Below are 20,876 nucleotides of genomic sequence, written 5' to 3' on the forward strand. Positions count from 1 at the left end.
TTTTTATTTCGAACGATAACAAGAAGATGAATTATATATATTAATCATTAGTCATATTAGTTATATTAAATTATATTAAACCGTCGAAGCCAAATACTCGGGTAAAATAGCGAGTTTATGCCTTTAATAATATGTATAGAAACTTTGACTGACATCATTCTGTCGGGGATAGTTTTTTTTTTTTTTTTCGACCATGAGCCACGTTTTACGACATCCGCCATTATGCTTTCAGGCATGAATCCAATAGCTGCAAAGAATTTCCAGCATTACCCTCCTGGTTTCGGGTCGCCTTCGAGCATTAAAACTAGCCGGCCGTTTTACACAAACTGAAGTTTTTTGTGCTTCAAACTCGTAGTTATTGTGTGGAAACACGTGACAATAAGGGAATGGGTGTGGTCATAAATTCTAAACCGACCAATCAGCGTCCATTACGAAAGTCAGAAAAAATAAAAGACATTGCGAAAACTAAAATAAAATACATAATGAAATGTAACATGTTTTTTGTCTTTAGAAACCAAATGTACATATTTATATCGGTTGTTTGATTCACAGCTGTTCTGTTGCTGCACACATTTTAAACTGCACGCGTTCCGCCCTGATGCTCCGTTCAGGTGGTGTCGCCAAAATACATTGCAAGCGGCTGTGTTAACTTTTTTTTTATCTGTTTAAAGCAACCGAGGTGGTTTCTTCTTTATTATGAAAGCTTTCAAAACATAGTGGCTTGAAATATAAATAGATATGTTCTCCGTTGTACGTTCTCCATTATCGTCACATATATTCGAGATGGATGTCATATTTACCACATTTTCCCAAGATTTGAATGTAGCACAACACATGCCTTGACGTCTACTTCCAAAATTTTCGTCCTGAGTGATCAGAGAGGGTGGATGAGTAATTCATGTAGTGTAGGTACGCCCTGTGCCCAGAAGAGAAAGGTGCATTTTTCAGTCTTAAGGTGAGATACTTAAATTTGTAATCAGTAAAAGGAAAGGATGACACCTCAGGTTTTGCATGCACTGTAAACAGTCCATGTCGGAACCCCATGTAAACATAGCTCCACAGTTTTCATTTACAAAAACATTTTGCTAAAATCATGTAACGATGTTACTTAAAAAAAAGGTTAATGGCGGCGTTGTCCTTCCTTTATCACGGGAAATCTTTATCGAGGAAATCTTTATCGACATGTCGGTTGTTTTGGTGCTATGCTAGCATTTACTGGCCAAACCTCATTTAGGAATATCAGTTCAAGTTTAGACTCGATACAGTCAAGATCGCTAACATATATAAATGTAAATCATTGGGTCCCATGGGTCCTCGGGTGTTTCCGTAATATTCGGCATTAAATTGATTCACTGAAAGCATGATATGTTTGCTACGTTTGGGTTTTGCTAACGCGGCCCGTTTACACTCGCTGTACTGGCAGAGGACTAGCCACTCCAGAGAAGTCCTTTATTAAAAAAAAAAAAAAAGTTTCGCAATGAAGAGTTTATGTTGAGACTTTTGAAACTCGATTTTAAGAATGGACCACTTTTCTTTTACTTAGTGCCGTAAACTGTGCATTACTGTCATCGTATGTTCGACAACATTAGGTGGTACTGTTTGAAGAAGCTCAGTTTGACACTATGTTGGCAGGAGTGTGCTGTGCGTCCTCGGGCTGTCGCAAGCCTAGACATGCCCGACACTGCCTCCAATGAGCCCGGTTCGAAGGTTTCGGATCCACAACATTCCCAGAGACTCCTGAGAGTCCTTCGCACCTTTTGGCAGGAGCAAAGTTTCCACGATGCGCTGCTGGTGGTGGACGGAGAGGAGCTTCCTGTCCAGAAAAATATCCTGGCTGCTGCCAGCCCCTACATCAGGTCAGTCAGTCACAGCACATATCGAACTGTTTGTAAACACCAGCTAGGGACAACAAGGGCGTGTCCAGTTTTATTTAGTGGCAGTGCTATAACTCAGATGATTCTTGCTTTACTTCCTGTTAGGACCAAGCTGAACTACAACCCTCCAAAGGAAGATGGGTCTACTTACAGAATCGAGCTGCAGGGGGTCTCTATGGCCATCATGAAACAAATCCTGGACTATATCTTCAGCGGTGAAGTGAGTGGGGATGCTTTAAAAAGCAGAGTGACCTGCTGATATCCTAATAGCGTGTGGCTTTCATTGACTGTTCATATGTACCTCACACACAGATCACCTTGAGAGAAGAGACCATCCAGGACATGGTGCAGGCATCCGACCTTCTCCTCATGACCGACCTCAAGTCAATGTGCTGCAAGTTCTTGGAGAGCTGCATCACTGCAGAGAACTGCATCGGTATCCGCCTCTTCTCTCTGCACTATTGCCTCTACCACGTGCACTACGTCGCCACAGAGTTCCTGCAAACGCACTTCCGTGACGTGGCGCTGACTGAGGAGTTCAGGGAGCTGCCACCGGACCGGCTCTGCGAGGTGCTGTCCATGGAGAAGCTGAATGTGGGCAACGAGAAGCATGTGCTGGAGGCCGTGGTGCGGTGGTTCGCACACGACCCGGATGATCGCAGGGTGGGTAGCACTGGAAAATGTTCTCTTTTTTTGCAGAGATACCTGCAGCATTCAGAGGCGAGTCTCATTGTCCAGCTTTAGTTTCATATCAACAAAATACTGATGAGTGGTTTTTCTTATTAAATTCTAAACTACCTAACTATAAACACTTTTCTTTTTTATGCATATAAAACTGAAGGGCTGGCTCAAACTGAATAAAAAAAAAAACTGTTATCCCATATGAATTTGCAGGTACACATGAAGGAAGTGATGTCTGCCGTGTGGCTGCAGGGTTTGGATCTCAGCTACCTGAGAGAGCAGGTAAACAGTCTAAATACTTCTTACCAGCTGCTACTGGCAGGCACAGGGAGACCGTGTTTGGATGTGAATGTTACACTGAAAACTGTTGTGTCAATTAGAGCAGGGCGATATGGCCAAAAATATTTATCACGATATATATTTGAAAATTTGCGATAACGATATAACTGACGATATAATTGATGCGAGACAAAATACAACTCCACAACATTACTAGCGCAAAAACACAACCTTCCATTTATTTTCACTTAAACAAGAAGCTGGTTTTTATGTACATTAAAGCTTTATAAAAATGTAACAGTGCAAATGCAAATTCCTTGCTGAAAGTTTAACCAAAAGGCATTTCCAGTAGAAATGTGCTGACATATCCTGAGCATAACCATGTATAATATCCACTGAAGTTAAAAAGAGGTGCTTTGCAACATTAAACTGCACGGGATTATAAGGCACATTAAGCAAAACAAAGCAGTCAGATAAATCAAACTTTATTAAACTCATTCTTCTTGCTTCCTCCACTTTTGTAACATTGATTCATTAATATTGAATTCTCTGGCAGCTGCTCTATTCCCATGTTGTTGCAGTATATTAATGACTAACCTCGTATTGTGGATGGATTATCTCAGTTGTTCTCCTGACTGAAGTTTGGTCCGTTTACAGTATCCTGCCATGCGATTGCATTTGTCTCTAACCATGAAGAACCTTCACGTTAACTTTTATAAGTGGAAAAGTGTTAGTGTTCGTCCTCCAGCTTCACTGTTTATGTTATGCTAACATAGCTGTGTTGCTAGCGATCACGTAGCACATCATTAAATACCAGCTAGCCCAACTTCAGTAACCCTACAAACGTCACTGCTGTTTAGTTTCCTGTCTTCATTTATGTTGGAAGTGATAGCAGAGCTGTACGTTTGATTTTTTTCAGAAATCTCTCAGTCTCTCAGTCAGAACATGCTAGCGAAACTAGCGAGCTAACTTCCGCTAGCTTCCTGCTAACTTCTAACTCCGTTAAATGTAATAACTTTTGTTTTCATGGATGCCTGGAAGTTAAACTTCATAGTTACACCTGGTAAAGCAGCAATGCTGATCGTTTTATTAAAGATGAAAGAATTTAGACAGTTTTTAACTCTCAGTGATGCTGCAGTGTTCGTTTGACCTGAAGCATACGGAGTTTAGGACCCAGATTACTCCCAGATTTAAGAGCATCTTAGTCCGACAATCCGGTTGTTCAGTGATGACGCGACGAATCCTACTTCCGGGTCTAAAGTAGTCTGCGTTTAATATGGCTTTTGTGTTGTTAACATGTTTAATGTTATGTATTTTCTTCTATTTGATCTCAAAAAGCTCCTAAAACAGTCAGTGATCACTGTTGACCTCCCTCGGCTTTTATTACCGCTAATCATTTATTTAAGCTCAGTTTTTAAAACCTTAGGATGTAACTACAGCCCAGCCCATGCAGCAGTATATGAATGACTAACCTCGTATTGTGGATGGATTATCTCAGTTGTTCTCCTGGCTGAAGTTTGGTCCTTTTACAGCATCCTGCCATGCGATTACATTTGTTCCTGACCACCGAGAACACTCACGGTAACTTTTATCGAGTGGAAAAAAAAGTTAGCTTGTTTATATTATGCTAACGTAGCTGTGTCGCTAGCGGTCACGCAGCACATCATTATATACCAGCTAGCCCAACTTCAGTAACCCTACAAACGTTACTGCTGTTTAGTTTTCTGTCTTCATTTATGCTGGAAGTAATAACAGAGCTGTATGTTTTAATTTGTTTCCAAAACCCCGCAGTCAGGACATGCTATATTGTATTTAGATAGAAGCTAGCGAGCTAACTTCCTGCTAACTTCTAACTCCGTTAAATGTCATAAATTCCGTTTTCATGGATGACTGGATGTTAAACTCAATTGTTACACCTGGTAGAGCAGAACGCTGATCATTTTATTAAAGATGAAAGACTTTAGACAGTTTTTCAACTCTCAGTAATGCCACAGTGATCGTTTGATATATGGACCTGCAGCTGAGTTTAGACCCAGACACGGCTAGTGACGTCAGACTGAACAACCGGATAACGACGGCCGCTTGCATGTTCTGCAAAAAAATGTGCTTTGTCGTGTATCTGACGGACAAACACCAAACCAGTTCCACATCACTGAAGTTGCACCATTTTTACAAACCAATTCTGGTTCATCTGTTTCACTCAACAATCGGCCATGTGCGTATGAAAACAAAGGCACTGCGCATGCGCGTTTTACTCCCATTCTATCGCGATATTTCATTTTCCTATCGTTGCCTAACATTATACCGGTATTACCGTGAACGGTATAATATGGCCCAGCCCTAGTGTCAATGTAAATGTATGTCATGAAAACTTTAACAAGAATCAGGAAGTATATTCGATTTTATGAGCTAGGATTCTGATCCCAGCTTATCGTTTGGCTATAATGACAGCGTCACAGCTCAGGTTAAAGGCTGTAACAGCTGAAATGCAGGCTGAGGCTGCCTTTCTTCAACATTAAGTGTGAATACAATGAGTCTCTTTCTCCCCGTGTTAGCAAGGCTAACTGACAAATGAACCATGGTTTTAAATCTGAGAAAACATCAAATGGCAGCAGAGAATTTCAGAACAAAGTGGCTCCTGTTTTCAACATCTAACAACACTGAGCATTGATAACGGAGTATACTGATGAGTGCTGTGTGTGTAGTGGCTAAAACACACACACTTTGTCTCCTTCAGCCTCACCTGGTACATCTCCTCCACCTGCAGACATGGACAGTTTAGCTGTGTGTGAGCCAGTGATCCTCACACGCAGTCATTCACCATGAAAACTCTCCTGAAAAGCTTTTAGTGACATCCCAGTGCGGGAGGAACTGCTGATTACCACCTTTATGTGGGAAAGCTGTGGCTTACTCAGTCTGCTGTAAACATACAAATGCAATATAAGTTTTGAGCTAACCTCGCTGTGTGCTACCGTTGTATCCCATCAGGCCATGGGGGAGCCTCTGATGAGGGAGGTGATCAGAGAGTACTGTCAGCCGGTGCTGACGCAGGGTCAGCTGCAGGGGGAGGCTATGCTCGCTGCCTTCAAACCCAGAGGGTATTCTGAGTGTATCGTCATCGCTGGAGGTGAGGATCGCAAGTAAGTCGCACTCGCCAACTTTGTTTTGTTCTGTTTGGGCTTCATGCAAAGAAACAGAAGTTTATTTCATACATTTATTTTGGCTGCAAATACATTACCATTTATATGCTTTATTTATTGTACTGTATTCTTCAGTGTCGGCTGATGACATCAAAACTGAAGTAACCTTAACTAACCGGCCTTAACTCGAGTGTAAATTGTGTAATTTTGTGCCATTCTGGAAGAATGACTCACGTGAAATAACCATGACGGTATTTTTGCCTGTGACTATGAAATGTTGGTTCCATGTGTCACAGTGTTCAACAAAGATAGCCTGGGACAAAATTCCGACACAGTCAGAATGAATGGATGACCATTTCACAGCTACAACCTGCGTCTACTGAGCGAAGAAAGGAAAGGTGGGGGTGGGAGGTATATCAGCACTTGTTGGAAGGAAATAAAAAACAGCTGACGGAGGGAAAAAAAGATTGAAGCAGTAAAACTGAGCTGAGCGCTGCAGCAGAAGCTTGTTTGTGTGCTGTGTCCTTCAGATGCTATCATGACTGACGCAGCATGGAAACAAAGCAGATAGCGTAGACTTTGAGATTCAGTTATCACCTTTGAACTTTGAATGCCTCTGAAATCTCACAGTGTGCTTCACTCTGTCCTGTAACCAAACCATCTCAGCTGAGATTAGTTCAGGTCATGGTGGAGGTGCGGTGGGTTGATGCAGTGTTTTTGTTTAATTACGTAAAAGCTCAGATACTTAAGGAAGCTAATAAATCTGATAAGACAATTTTATTGTGACTTTTTTTCTTTTTTCCTAAAAAACCCTGATCTGTACGACATCAGTGTTACTGCAGTGATTGATATGATGGCTGTATGAGTACAGACTCTGCGTGAGCGTTGATCAGAGTGAATGTGGGAATAAAAACTGTACAGATGTCTGCTTGATTTTGCATGCAGCGCTCTGCAGCGCCTACTAGAGGGAAGGAGTTGGAACAGGTTGTGTCTGGGGTGTGATGAGTGCGATGGCGTTGAAGGTGAAATAAACACTCCAGCTTCAAAAAGACTTTTCTGGCAGTTATTTCATGGTTCAGGCTTTGCAGGGTTAACCCCTCCTTAATATTTTGTGTGTGGCTCTATAGTGTACTGCAGGGGTGCCCAATCCCGGTCCTCGAGAGCTACCGTCCTGCAGCTTTTAGATGCATCTAGGGCTGCTCGATTATGGCAAAAATGATAATCACGATTATTTTCACTGAAATTGAGATCACGATTATTTGACGATATTTATTTCGTCCGCCAGAGCTTATATTATTTTTTTTTTACATGCTGTAGTGCCATTTGTGGGAGCATTTCAAGTTGCTATACATCAATACAACTGTTATAGCCCATATTTTAAAAATGTGTATGCATTAAGTCCATAGTAACTACATTAATTGCAAAAAAGTGCAATAAACTACAAAAAAATTGAAAATCGTTTTTGTTTTTACATATATTTCTACTTGGAGAAATTTAAGAGGTTTATCCCTCAAAACTTTAAATACAAAAAAGTTGCAAAAAATAGTTTACAACAACAGGAAATTTATTTTGAGTGTCTTCATAGTTTTATTTTTGGAGATACAGCAATTTTTATATACTGCAGGAAAAACAAAAAAACAATCCTATGATGCAAATTTGCAAAGAATGTGCATGTGCATCAAAATAAACTATTTCCAGCAGTGCAATTCGAGTTCTAAGGCCTACAAGTAAAAAACTACATTTTCCGCAAAAATGACGTCACTTGCGATAGTTCACGTTGACGTCTTTTTCAATGTGGGAAGTGTTAAGAACAGCTGATCGGATCGGCAAAGCGTGTTTCTGGAATATTATGTTTTTGTTCCTGCAAGCTCTTTTTATGCAATTTTTGCAAAGCTATATGTGGAAGGAAACCGTGACCGAGGACAAGCTGATGGCATAAGATGTAAGTACAACTCCTCTGGTTTCATATGGAGAAAAATTTATTGTGCTAGCTTAGCGTTCAGGTTCTACAGGGATTTAAAAATAGTTACACAAAACGAGCATGCTGCTCTGACCGGCTTTAAAGGTTTAACAATAACAATGTATTGAATAATGACTTTAAAAAATAATATAAAATAGTGTGCAAATACTGATAACAGTGCAAATGTTTGCAATATAAGAAATAAATGAAAAATGTGAACTTTGCAGTGTTGCTCTGTGGTGCAGCTACGACACCATAGCAAAGTTTACACACTGTGTCTACTTGATCCACGTCTGACTCCGCGAAGCCATAATGTTTCCACACCACTTAAGTTTTTTTTTTTTTTTTACCTCTCTTTTCAACCAACGGCAGTCCACTCCTCTCCAAATAACTTCTGCTTAGCTTTCCGAGCTTCCCTCGGGTCCTCTTAATTGTTGTGACGCGTGTTCGAAATGCAGAGCAGTGCGCTTGATTTGCCACATGGAGCAGCGTGAGAGTAAAGCATGAGGGAGGGGCTAATAATCGGCTCAGTCATTTTTAATGATCGTTGAAAGCCCAGATCGTAATCGTGATTAAAATTCGATTAATTGAGCAGCCCTAGATGCATCCCTACTCCAACACAGCTGAATCAAATGGTTTGATCTCTTCAGCATGCCATCATGTTTGGCAAGGGCCTGATAACAAGCCATTCATTTGATTCAGGTGTGTGGGAACAAGGATGCATCTAAAAGCTGCAGGACGGTAGCTCTCGAGGACCAGGATTGGGCACCCCTGGTGTACTGGTTAGCACATTCAAATGGTTGATGGTTCGATTCCATCTGCATCTGACACACGGCCCTTTGGGGTTGTGTCCGGAAGGGGATCTGATGTAAAACCTTCCCAAATCCAGCGTGAGGTTTAGGGAGATTTATATCTACTTGTATTTATATAAGTAGATATAAATACTTACTTTTTGTCTGGTTTCCTGAAAACTGTCAGAGATTTAATGAAAGTAAATACAGATTACTGTAACTTGTACAGGGAGAAGGAAATGATTTTCAGGCAATTCTTTTTTTCTAGTACTGGAGCTACAATTACTCTGCAACAGATCTTTCTGGCTTCAAACAAGAAGATCTAGTGTGTTCTCGTTAGTTGATTTCTAAAGGCTTTGTCCTAAGCACCCATTTAAAAGCTATATTGTTTTGTAGTTTTCACTTTGTTGGCCTACTTTTAAGATTAGGCTTCAAACTTTCCTTTTTGCTAAAGCATATAGTTAGGGCTGGACCAGGTGACCCTGAATCCTCCCTTAGTTATGCTGCAATAGACGTAGACTGCCGGGGGATTCCCATGATGCATTGAGTTTTTCCTTTCCAGTCACCTTTCTCACTCACTATGTATTAATAGACCTCTCTGCATTGAATCATATCTGTTACTAATCTCTGTCTCTCTTCCACAGCATGTCTTTATCCTGTCTTCCTTCTCTCACCCCAACCGGTCGCAGCAGATGGCCCCGCCCCTCCCTGAGCCTGGTTCTGCCGGAGGTTTCTTCCTGTTAAAAGGGAGTTTTTCCTTCCCACTGTCGCCAAAGTGCTTGCTCATAGGGGGTCATATGATTGTTGGGTTTTTCTCTGTATCTATGAAGCGCCTTGAGGCGACTTTTGTTGTGATTTGGCGCTATATAAATAAAATTGAATTGAATTGAATTGAATTGAACTTATGCAACACAATCAATTGTTTGCAGAGAAATCATACTTTGACTGTAGCTCAGGAGGTAGAGCAGGTCATCTACTGATCGGAAGGTTGGTGGTTCGATCCCTGGCTCCTCCAGTCTGCAAGATACTAAAGTTGCCAAGTTGCTCTCCAATGCATCCATCGGGGTATGACTGTGTGTGACTGTACTTAGAAAGCACTAAGTATAGAGAGAGTGCTTGTGAGAATGGGTGTGATTGGGTGAATGTGGCATGTTGTATAGAGCGCTTTGAGTACTCCAGTAGAGTAGAAAAGCGCTCTACAAGTATCAGTTCATTTACCATTTAAAAATATGCAGTCTGAACAGGTCTGAACAGGCAGCCTGTTCTCGGTCTCCTGTGTGCACTTGGTCTTCAGTAAAAGTACCGGGAAGGCCGACTCACATCCTGTCTGAACAGAGTGAGGGGAAAACCTTTTGTCTGATCTGATGCGTTCACTCTGTGCAGAACCAGGAAGCCGACAGCTGCGTCGCGCTGCATGTGTCCTCTGTATGACGCCAACAGGCAGGCTTGGATAGAGTTGGAGCCAATGAGCGTCGCCCGCCTCGGCCATGGGTTGGTTGCTGCCGGTCAGTGCAGTCCACCGCACCTACATGTCTGTAATAAAACGCTTTGTGTTCAGTAAAAGACATTAGCAGGTGTGTCATTAGCAAGGCTGTCTCTGTTGGTCAGGGGGGTTTCTGTTCGTGGTGGGTGGAACAGATGAACACAACGCAGTCCTGGCCAGTGGAGAGAAATATGACCCCGACTCCAACACCTGGAGCCCGATTCCCCCAATGCTACAGGTAGGATCACGTTTCTGAAACAGTTACTCATGGAAACCCATAAACAGATAAACGGCAGAAGTAAACTCCTGTGTGAGTGTGCAGAAAAAGTGCAAAATAGGGATGCTGTATTAAAAACAGCAGAATGCAGTGTTTTGCAAATGTCATATGATACACTCTCTCCTTCTGCTCAGTGCTTTTCTGTCAGATAGACACTAAACAGGTATGAAAACCATCATTCGTGCTGCTTGGCTACATAAATATTCAGTATATACCAGACGTAGAGCAGATATGTTGCTGCCATATTGTTTTATATTTGACTTCATGGCCATCAGGTGTCAGCAGTGCTGCAAAAATTCCCTGACAGCTGAAGGGTTAAAGGCAGATGATACACAAAGCGCACGATCGTTCTCCAGAAAAGTGATGTCATTCACTAATAAAAGTTTGCTGTCATTAGTAAGTTCCTGATATGAAGTAGCTGGCGGAAACATGCTGGAAGGTGAAGTTAGGGGAAGGGCCCCGACAGCTCCACCAGCAGATCATCAGCTTATTAAAGCTGCTGCACCGAGATGAATTTGGCACAGGAGCACTGCACACAGTCTGAAAACAATATAATAAATAATACACTTCAAGCCAGTCATGGGGTCTGATCCCACTGCTGCGTTTGTGTTGACACAGACAAACAGCTGTGTGAAAAACTGACGTCACCAGCGGTACTCTTCGTGGCTTTGGTATGCTCTAATAGCGTATCTGATTTAAGCTCAAGTCCCCCTTTGCAAACAAACCGGGCCACAGATCGCCCAGCTGTGCCCAGTTGTGCTTTGCACTTATGAAACATCTGAACTTGGAACTCAGACGTGGGAACACCCAGAGACCCCAGGAGGGTGTTTGTTTGTGGCTGAGCGCACAGCTGAGCTTGGGGGATGTTGTTGGCGGTGGTGGTTGATTATATTAACATCCGCTGACGTTCTCAGGCTCGTCAGAACTTCGGTGTGGTGGAGCTGGATGGTCTGATCTATGTTCTTGGTGGAGAGAGTGAAGAGCTGGGGCTGATCACCGTCGAGGTGTTCGACCCCTACTTCAATACCTGGAAAATGCAGACCAGTATGACCATGATCCGCAAGGTAACCCCCTCACCTATGCGCACGCACGCACGCACGCACGCACGCACGCACACACACACACCTCTACCTCGGGTATTCATATCATCTAATTGACATAATGCTTTCCCTAGCCCCTTACCCTAACCATATAAAACAAATGCCTAAACCTAACCACAACCTAACTATAACCCTGAAAAATGCCTTTAGATATATAAAATATCTAAATGGTATCAAATAAAATAAAAACAGACATTAAAATAAATAAATGTTGACGTAAGTGTTGAACAATTAATTAAACATAAAATTAACATGACAGAAATGCCCAAAAAGAAAATGTTAAAAGTGCAGAAATTGCATAAATAGAAGCAGGACAAATACTAAATGTTGTGCAAGCAAAGGAATAAAGTAAATACAGAAACAAATAAGGGTCTAAGGTGCTGCCCATGTAACTGCCAGGCTCAGGTTCTACTGTGGATTTTTGCTGCGTGTCATCCCGCCATTAAAACGATCAAAATAACACCATGAAATAATTGTAGACCACTTGGTGGAAAAAATGTCTAAATGTGGGTTTGCTGAAGTGGTGCGACAGATCGAATCGATGCTTTTAGTGAGTTGGGTGTGGGTCTGGGTTATCAGTAGTTAGTTTTTTAGCATTTCTACAGCTTTTCCGTCTGAGCTCATCTGTTCTGCAGAACCGGAAGCTAACTGGCTGCTGAGTGTTAATGATGGGTGACAACGTCAGCAATTTGTCATCTGAAACCACCAATCAGAGAGCTGCATGAGGTCAGCTTCTTGTTAAATTTGAAGGAAGGACCAGAAAAAGAGAACAGATGATGACAGTCTCACATTTAGCTTGGATGGGTTGTGAATGTTTCCAGTAACGTCAGCACTAGAATTCCCAGTACAATGCCCCTATCTATGTGTATTGGACTCGGTGTTTAGCTATTTTTGGAATAGGCTGGAATTTGACCCGTATTCCAGTTGGGAATGCTGTACCACCCGGAGCGCTTGGAACTACGGTTGTCGTCACTTGTGTACGCCAACGATTTATTGCTCAAGCTGGAATTCAACTCAAACTGATGGATGTCACTTTGATGACTGAATGTAAAACTCTGAGTAACAGGATTTGTCTATAAACTGTATATAAAAGATGACCTGCAGTTATGTCACGCAGCGATTCTGGACAAATTTATTTATATTTTTAAAGTGTGTGTTTGGGATTTGGTTTGGCAGCTGTATCCATACATGGGTTCAACACAAAGATCTCCTTCGATTCTCCTTAGATTAATGACTGGATGTTGGTGGTCTGTTATGACCCCGTCTTCAGCAGTAACTTCAGCAGAACAGCTCTCATTGTTCTGAAATGTTAAAAACAACAACAACATAAAATCAGTGACAGAAATATTTGGTTAGCTCGACGGCTGGACGACGCTTTGACCTCGTCTGATTTGTACGATCGTCTCCGTCTTCTCCTTCAGGTCGGCTGCTACGCCTCCATGAATAAGAAGGTCTACGCCATCGGTGGGGGCTCCTACGGGAAGCTGTTTGACTCTGTTGAATGCTTTGACCCCAAAACCCAGCAGTGGACGGGGCTGTGTCCTCTGAAAGAGAGAAGGTAAGCACAGCCTCTGCTGTCTGTGATCTTAAAACGTTAAAGTCGGTGTTTTCTCACAGTCCTGACGTTTTTGTTTTCTTTGCAGTCAGCTTGTTTTTGGGGGGGGGGGGGTTCTCTCACTGCATGCACACTTGCTGTGCAACACTTAACATTTAACTTCAGTGTTGTTGCTTTAATTTGGACTAGTTTATGTTGCACAACAGGAAATGAAACATAGCTCTATAAGTCACTGTCATTCTTCCCAATCTGGAAGTTTTATTTTCAGTTTGACTAACTTTATCTAACATCACAGCTTCACTGACTTGCTCAGCAAGTGTAGCTGTTGAGTCAGAACATTCAACACTGTGGTTTTTATTGTGCGTTAGTTGTGTCACACCTTCTCTTTCGTATTGCTGAATCCACACCAAGCATGCTAGACCCGTCTGTGCTACTCATGTGGATTTCATCCATCCACAGGTTTTGGTTTCATTATGCGCTGTTATGAGGGGTTTTTTTCTTCTCTGTGGGCGTCTGCAGAATTTCCTTATTGGTTTTTCTGTACTTTTTAAGCACCGCTGCTGCAACTGCGCTTTTGCCCACAGTATGTTCAGAATCTGCTGAGGATCCAACCCTCTCACAGCCGTGGCATTGTACTGAAATTCAACTAAAAAATGCTAAAAGGCAAAGCAATAAATTAAATAAATGTATTTCAAGAGCTGGACCAGGCCTCTGCAATGTGACCCATGAGTTTACGGATTTTGGATCCTCAAACTTTTACCTGCCACCCTTTGGTTCCAGAAATGATTCTATGTAAGACAAAATGACATAAATATTTATTCATCCCAAAGTTGAGTGAGGGTCGAGTAATAAGCTGTCACTTAATGATAGCAAGCTGCTCGAGGCAAGCCAGGTTATTTGTCTCATTAAAAATGCTCCAAAAGGCAGCGATGGCACGAACCCAGTGTCACTGCGCTGAAACCACATTGGTCTCCCACCTTCCTCAGAACGTCAGTAAAGTTAACCACTGAATAAGTTCTGTAGTTAAAAACAGACGACCATAAATCCTCGAGTTGTGGAGAGAAGCAGTGTTTCTGTATTCTTGAACAGAGGTCCTCGAGGCTTCACGGGGTGTACGTGGTCACATGCATCCTTTTTATAGCGTTAATTATTCAATTCAGATCAATTCAGTTTTATTTATATAGTGAAATATCAGCGCTTTACGTTTGTAAAGTAAAGACCAGCAATAAGATGACGCTCTGAGCCGGCACTTGGCGAGAGTGGGAAGGAAAAACTCCCATTTAAGGGAAGAGATCTCTCCCGTATGACCCTAATTTACTCGTTACTTATTATCTTTAAATGAATTGTTAAACTCATTGCATAGCGAGGAGCCCGCTTTACTGTCAACCCTCAAAATGTCTGTGCTGCTCAGGTTTGGCTCGGTGGCGTGCGGCATCGGTCAGGAGCTTTACGTGTTCGGTGGAGTCAGAAGCCAAGAGAACGACAACCCCGAGCAAAGACAAATGACGACCTGCAAGTCTGAGTTCTACCATGACGAGATGAGGAGGTGAGTCGTTAAACGTTAAAACCACAGACGCAGCCACAGTGACGTAAACTGTGCTGGCGCAATAAAGTGCTGTCATATTTCAGCGCTTTCCCAAGTGCTGTTAAACAGGGCAAGGAATTGTTAACAGTTTTATTTTGAATGCTTCCATTATTTAATTTGCACACAGAACTGAAAAGATTTCACAGAATTCTGGTTCATGGTTTCATTCAACGATCCGCTTTCGCCCTTCTCATTCTCCGCCATGTGCGTATGAAAACAAAGGCACTTGCGCGTTTCACCCATATTCTGTCGCCATATTTCATTTTCTAATCGTTGCCCAACATTATAGCGGTGTTACCGTGAACGGTATGATATGGCCCAGCCCTAGTTCTGTTGACCCCACAGATTTCTGATCGGGTCTTTGTGTGAGTCAATAACGTTCCCTTGTTGAGTCAGAATGACCCAGACCCAGTTTTCTTTCAAAATCTTCACGTCTTTCCTTCCGTCATGAGTCCACCTTGATGAAATCCCCACTTCCACTGAAGCATCCCCACAGCATAATACTCCCATGACTACTACCGTGTTTCACTATGGGGACAGTGTTCTTTTTTTTCTTTGGCCTCTCCCTTTGGCTCTAGGTTCATCTCATAATCGTGCTTAATCGTTCTCCAGGTTGTCTTCAGCGCACTTCGTTCTGGTTTGAAGGCGTCTCTTCTGTTTTTCTTGCAGTCTATTCCTGTCCAGGAAACGCTGTGATAACTTTATATATCCATTTCCTGCTTTGTGAGCATCAACAATTATTTTCCTCAAGTCTAAATTGATTTCTTTTATTTTTGGCATCATGCTTTCTCCAGTGACAGCTGAAAGTCTTGTTGAAGCTTTTATTTTGTGTGTATTTGGACGATAGCGCTCCATTTGAACCTCACTTTTTAAACTTGCAGCACATCGTTGCACAGATGAGCAGAGCTGACCTTACAGTTTGCACGTGTGGCTAATCTTACGATTGCATTATTAAAAGAAAAGAAACATGTTCTGCTGCAGGTGGATGTTCCTGGATGACCAGAACCTGTGCATCCAGACCAGCTCCTCCTTCGTCTACGGCGCCGTGCCCATTGGAGCCAGTATCTACGTGGTGGGGGACCTGGACACAGGTCGGTGAAAACATTAAATACAGCTCTGCTGGGCTTTCAGGATGTTCAGTGTTTGATCCTGTTACCCTCTCGCTTCCTTTGGTTGCAGGCACAAACTTTGACTACATCCGGGAGTTCCGGCGCACCACCGGGACGTGGCATCGCACCAAGCAGATGTTACCCAGCGACCTTTCCAAAACGGCCTGTGCCAACTTGCGCATCGCCAATTGTCGACTGTTCCGCCTTCAGCTGAGTCAGGGCATGTTCCGGATCAGAATCTGAGCCGAGACGGCAGCCGGCAGCTCTGTCCCGGCTCCATGTGTCTCCACTTTTGCACACTGGTACGCTCTATCTGCTGTAGGTCTGAGTTTATATACAAACACTAAAGCGCTGTAGTCGCTACGCTTTGAAGATCTCGACTCCAGTCATTGGTTTATACTCACGACCCTTTTGATGTATATTTATTGTTGACCAAATGGGATGGACTTTAATCTGAACACATTTTTAGCTTTATGGGTTTTATGACATTTTTCTTATCTAAATCTATTTTCTTTGAAGTGTGGGATCCTTTTTTTACAACTTTCTTTTAAAGGACATTGCTCACTTTGAATGCTTTCTGGTTCTCGGTTACTTGGCGAGGGATTCATTATACACCAGTCACTACCCCTTTATTACACTAGAAATCACGCGGCACAGTTTTTGCAGAGGCAGCGAGGCCCGCTGTGGTGCCGCTTTATTAAAGGATCACTCTAGATCATTTCAAGGCTGCAAATATCCCATTATTATCACCGTTATGACGTTCCAGTTCATGATAACTTTGCACACGTCACCTTGTGGTAGAGATACGAGGGAAGGATGAGTCACACATGAAAGCAAAGTGAAAAGTTGCAGCAGGAATCAGCTGCCTTTTTGGTAAATGCATTAGACACTTGCCAGCTGACTCAGTCACATGCATATTAAGCCTCACACGCTGGTTTGTTTTACGTGTGTGTGGATGGATAATGTTCTGTTTGGCATGTGCTGGTCACAGCAAAAACTGTGACCAGCACAGTTTGACAGTTTAGAAGAAGGAAGTAAAATGATTTTGTACAGGAAGCTGTAGGAGCACAGTTCTGAATCCACAACCAAAGATTTCACAAATGTCTCTTAAACTCCAGGAAACTGTCGACGTTACTGGAGGCCCTCGCAGTGCAGTTGTGTCCTTTAAAAACTATGGCGTGCAGCTCAGACGGTGTAGAAAAGCCACGTGGAATTCTCCAAACTATGCACGAACACGGGTGACTTGCTTTTGGCGACGGCACCTGATTTCCGTATATTCACAGAAACGTTCCCACGTGCTGATTTCAGCGTTTGCCTCTTGGAGCACAAACTCTTTAATGGATTATCACTTTTTATCTGAGCTGGTCCGGGCCGGTCCATTCTAAAACAGAGCACGTTACACTGGTGATTTACTGGATGTGCTGCAGCTTTGCTGACCTCTGACCTGGCTTTACAGTCAGGACAGTTTTGGCATCTCTTGACCCCGTTTGTTCTGTGCGAGTTACAGCTGCTGGTGTCTGTCCTGCACTCAGCGGCTGCGCTTACAAAATGCCCCGTTCATGCAGCGCAGTGTGCGTTAGGGCCGATCGCCCCGGGCCAAAACACAACTCTTTCAATTTGAAGCGACGCGAGAATGTCAGGTTTTAAAGACTTGTGCAAAAACTTGCATTAGACTGCAGTTGGAATCACGTCTGTTTTATTTTGTAAGCTTATTATTTATCATAACATAAATATTTAATACTTCAACACCATAAATATAGCAACAGCATCAGTTCAAGCGGTAATTTGGTATAAACTGATATGTTGCAGCTGGTCGCCTTTATTTGCTGCACTGTTACTGGTTGGTTTGCTACACAAGCATTTGTAGCTCACCTAACAAAAACACTCCTGTTTTTTTTATTGTTATTTATTCCAAAATATATGCAAAATGTCATCTCATTTTTATTTTTGTTTGTTTTTTTGCTCTCTATTATTACCAAGCAGCAACCTCCAGGGCTGGAAAATGAAGCCAGTCCATCAGTATTACGAGCTGTGGTCTGAGGAGCTTGGAAGACTGAAGAAGCTTCTTGGAGGTGAAACATCTTCAGGAAACTTAAAGAAGTCCAAGCTCCTCAGACTACCGTGACCTGGATGACTGAGAACCTACACAGACATTAAGATCTGTGGTTCCTCGGATCAGTTCCTGTCAGTATCCAGACTCGCAGGTTAAACTGTCCCCATGCACAGCAGAAATAAATACGTTTACAGCCTCCTACACAAAGACAGTGTCTGTTTTCTATACAGGCGCGACTTCTCTGGCCCCCACACAGACCGACCTACCTGCTAGCTGTCTGCAAGGCTCCCCTCACCTGGAGCGGTCATGTTCCATGAATTGAAGCCGGACCTCTCGATGGAGGTTGCGGTGCCCATATCTAGACGTTCAGTTACCATTTATTTGCTCTCCATGTTACAAAAGTCTTCAGAGTCTGGGGGGAACGCTCTAGTCGCCTTCGTTAACACCTCTACACGTTTTTCTAATAATAAATTGTCAAACACAAGAGTTGATTGTTTCAATATGACAGTGATTCCAAGGGCCTAAATATTACATTTCGATAATGATCAACTATATGTAACAGTTGGCTAAAAATAGTTATTGGCTCAACAATAACGGATTAAATATCGAAATAATTTGCTACAAAATAATAAATAATGCACCTTCTGTCAATTCAAAGGGTTTACGTGTGAGGACGTCATAAAAATCACATTAAAAGGATTTAAACAGCCACAGATGAACAACCACACAGGGCACATTACATCGTGACATTATTTAACTAAATCTAAGCCAAAAAGCAGAAGCAGTGTGTGAAATCCTAAAGACGCCGTGATTCAGCAGCTTCTAGAACCACCTTTATGTCCCACCGCAACACCTCCGTCCGGTTGAGGTCTGGACTTTGATTGAATCTGCTTTCTGTGGCTGTAAAACAAGACCAAATCTTTATATGTAGAATTTTTGGACTTCAAATTGTGAAAAGTGAGAATGAAAATTTCCAAGAGAGACCTGCACAAAGGTTACAACAACTACGACACATAAGAAGTAAAAAACAAATACAATATTCCACACAGACAAGTGAGCAACAGCAGATCATTAAGAGCTACATTTCTGACAATGTCAGCTCTTTCTGTAGATTATTCCAGATTAAACGGGAATAATGCCTTTTTTCTCCGCTCTGTCCTGATTCTCAGGACGATCCTTTGTATGACGCTGTGAGAGCGAACGCTCTATTGGTTGTGGCTTTTGCACATATAAACACACAAATAAGAGGAAACCAGCACAGGCAGAGTCTGACCTCACAACCCAGGTCACTGCTGATGTCTTTCCTCCTTGGTATTGTGTTAACAGACCAGCAAACTGCCAAAGTTTGCACACTTGCAGATGATCAGTTAATCGAGTGCATCTGACTCTCAGTACCAGGCTGCTCAACCGCTTATTTCCCATGGAAGCAGTGAGGGTGCATCTAGTGTTTCACACGCTGCTTCTGCCTCAGGGTTTATTTTCGGTGAAAGAAACAACGACTCATTGTCACAACGTCGTGTATTGTAGTTTATCAGAGTTGGATTCATCAAATTTTAGGACCCGATAAGGAGCAAATGACTTTTATCTCCTGATATTTAAAACTTAAGAAGTGATAGAGGGTGTGCTTTCTCGTTACCATGACTAATTGCAAAATCGCTAAAAGAAATGGCAGGAAATGTGCAAACCTAAACACAGCTGGTGCAACAGGCTGTGAGGCACACAGACGAATATGAAGCAACAACTACAATGAAACGGTTTGTGTTTTGTGCTGTAAACGGATTGTTGACATCAGTGGTGTTAAAGAAAGAACGCGGGTTTATTTCGACCCGGACGTAAATGGGTCTGTTGTGGCCGCGTTTCTGCCTGTATAGACGTGAGGAAAGACGGAGCTGACAGAGGTTTTTAAACCGTCTGATTTTCATCATCTGACACATTTGTTTTGTTTTTTCACACTATCTGAAATTCATAAAAAGGCCATAATTGGACAGAAAGCTCTGATATGACAGCCCAGCTGTAACATTCCAGGGTGTCTTAACATTTAAAGTAAGTCATATGGTTTCCAAGCTGCTCCGTGTACGAAACAGCACTTGCTCTCGTGTGTTCGCACCTCATGACTGTCTTTGTTGTGATGTGCTGGAAAACATAAGGGAAAATAATGGCCGTCTAACCTGAAGATAACCAAAGCTGTGTTGTGAAAGAAAGAGGGAGTCTTGTTTCACTTTGTACTTTTGTAACTGGTGCATGAGGAAGTTTTGTAAGATGTTTCCCATGAGTGTCGTTCATTTACGTCAGAGGAATTAAAACTGTTGGTGGTCAAGCTGTATGTTTTTGTCTCATTTGCTTCTCTATTTCATTTCAGCCTCCAGAGAGAGCGACATGCTTAGTCACTTTCCTGCTGCTCATTTTGTATCGTGCAAAGAGATGCTGAAAGCTCCTTAATAACACCTTTTATTGCTTAGGTTGACTGCATTGCTCAATAGGACATTCGGAGTATTTGCATTGGTATTATAAGGCTGGTGTTTTTTCCTGTTCTGCATCCGATCTGTGCCTGACCAAGTTTTCTTACTCGAGATGTACGCGATGCACTAAAGTTCATTTCTAAAACACAGACGTGTGCGACGTGCTCGAATTTGCACAAAGTTGTCCGCATTCCGTTCGTGAGAGTTCTCAGTACAAACAAGCACCAAGGAGGACGGGAGGGTGAATCATGCCTGTAAATGTGCTGATTCAGCTGAGAAATGCTGGGAAATATTATTTGAAAGCAGCACAGAGAATCTGCAGAGCCTCGCTGCTTTGCTTACCAGCATTCTGTTCAGTTGCTACTCGGGGAAGCTCTCTGTCGGCAGCTTCGCTCAGAATCGCAGCCAAAGAGCGGAAGGTCTCATAATGTGGATGCTGCACCAAGAGCTGAGCATGAAAGCGAAGCTGTTGATTTACTGCTTGACCGATGGCCACGAGCTGTGATTAATGACCGAAGAAGATCGTGGGT

General features: G+C 42.5%; 1 protein-coding gene across 1 annotated transcript; it reads left to right on the top strand.

The window, feature by feature from the left end:
- The first annotated feature begins 818 nt into the window (after positions 1-818).
- On the top strand, positions 819-20,204 carry gan (gigaxonin). The gene is made up of 13 exons (XM_085280871.1): positions 819-955; positions 1,633-1,856; positions 1,980-2,094; positions 2,187-2,537; positions 2,769-2,837; positions 5,823-5,974; positions 10,109-10,230; positions 10,334-10,446; positions 11,400-11,549; positions 13,007-13,143; positions 14,552-14,686; positions 15,707-15,816; positions 15,905-20,204. The coding sequence occupies exons 2-13, from the start codon at positions 1,672-1,674 to the stop codon at positions 16,075-16,077; spliced, it is 1,812 nt and encodes a 603-aa protein (XP_085136997.1). The 5' UTR covers positions 819-955; positions 1,633-1,671; the 3' UTR covers positions 16,078-20,204.
- The last annotated feature ends 672 nt before the right edge of the window (positions 20,205-20,876 follow it).

Source organism: Mchenga conophoros, linkage group LG7, assembly GCF_057382185.1.
Source record: "Mchenga conophoros isolate Kocher_MC1m ecotype Shallow Benthic linkage group LG7, M_conophoros_male_GT1.1, whole genome shotgun sequence".
Taxonomy (NCBI): Eukaryota; Metazoa; Chordata; class Actinopteri; order Cichliformes; family Cichlidae; genus Mchenga; species Mchenga conophoros.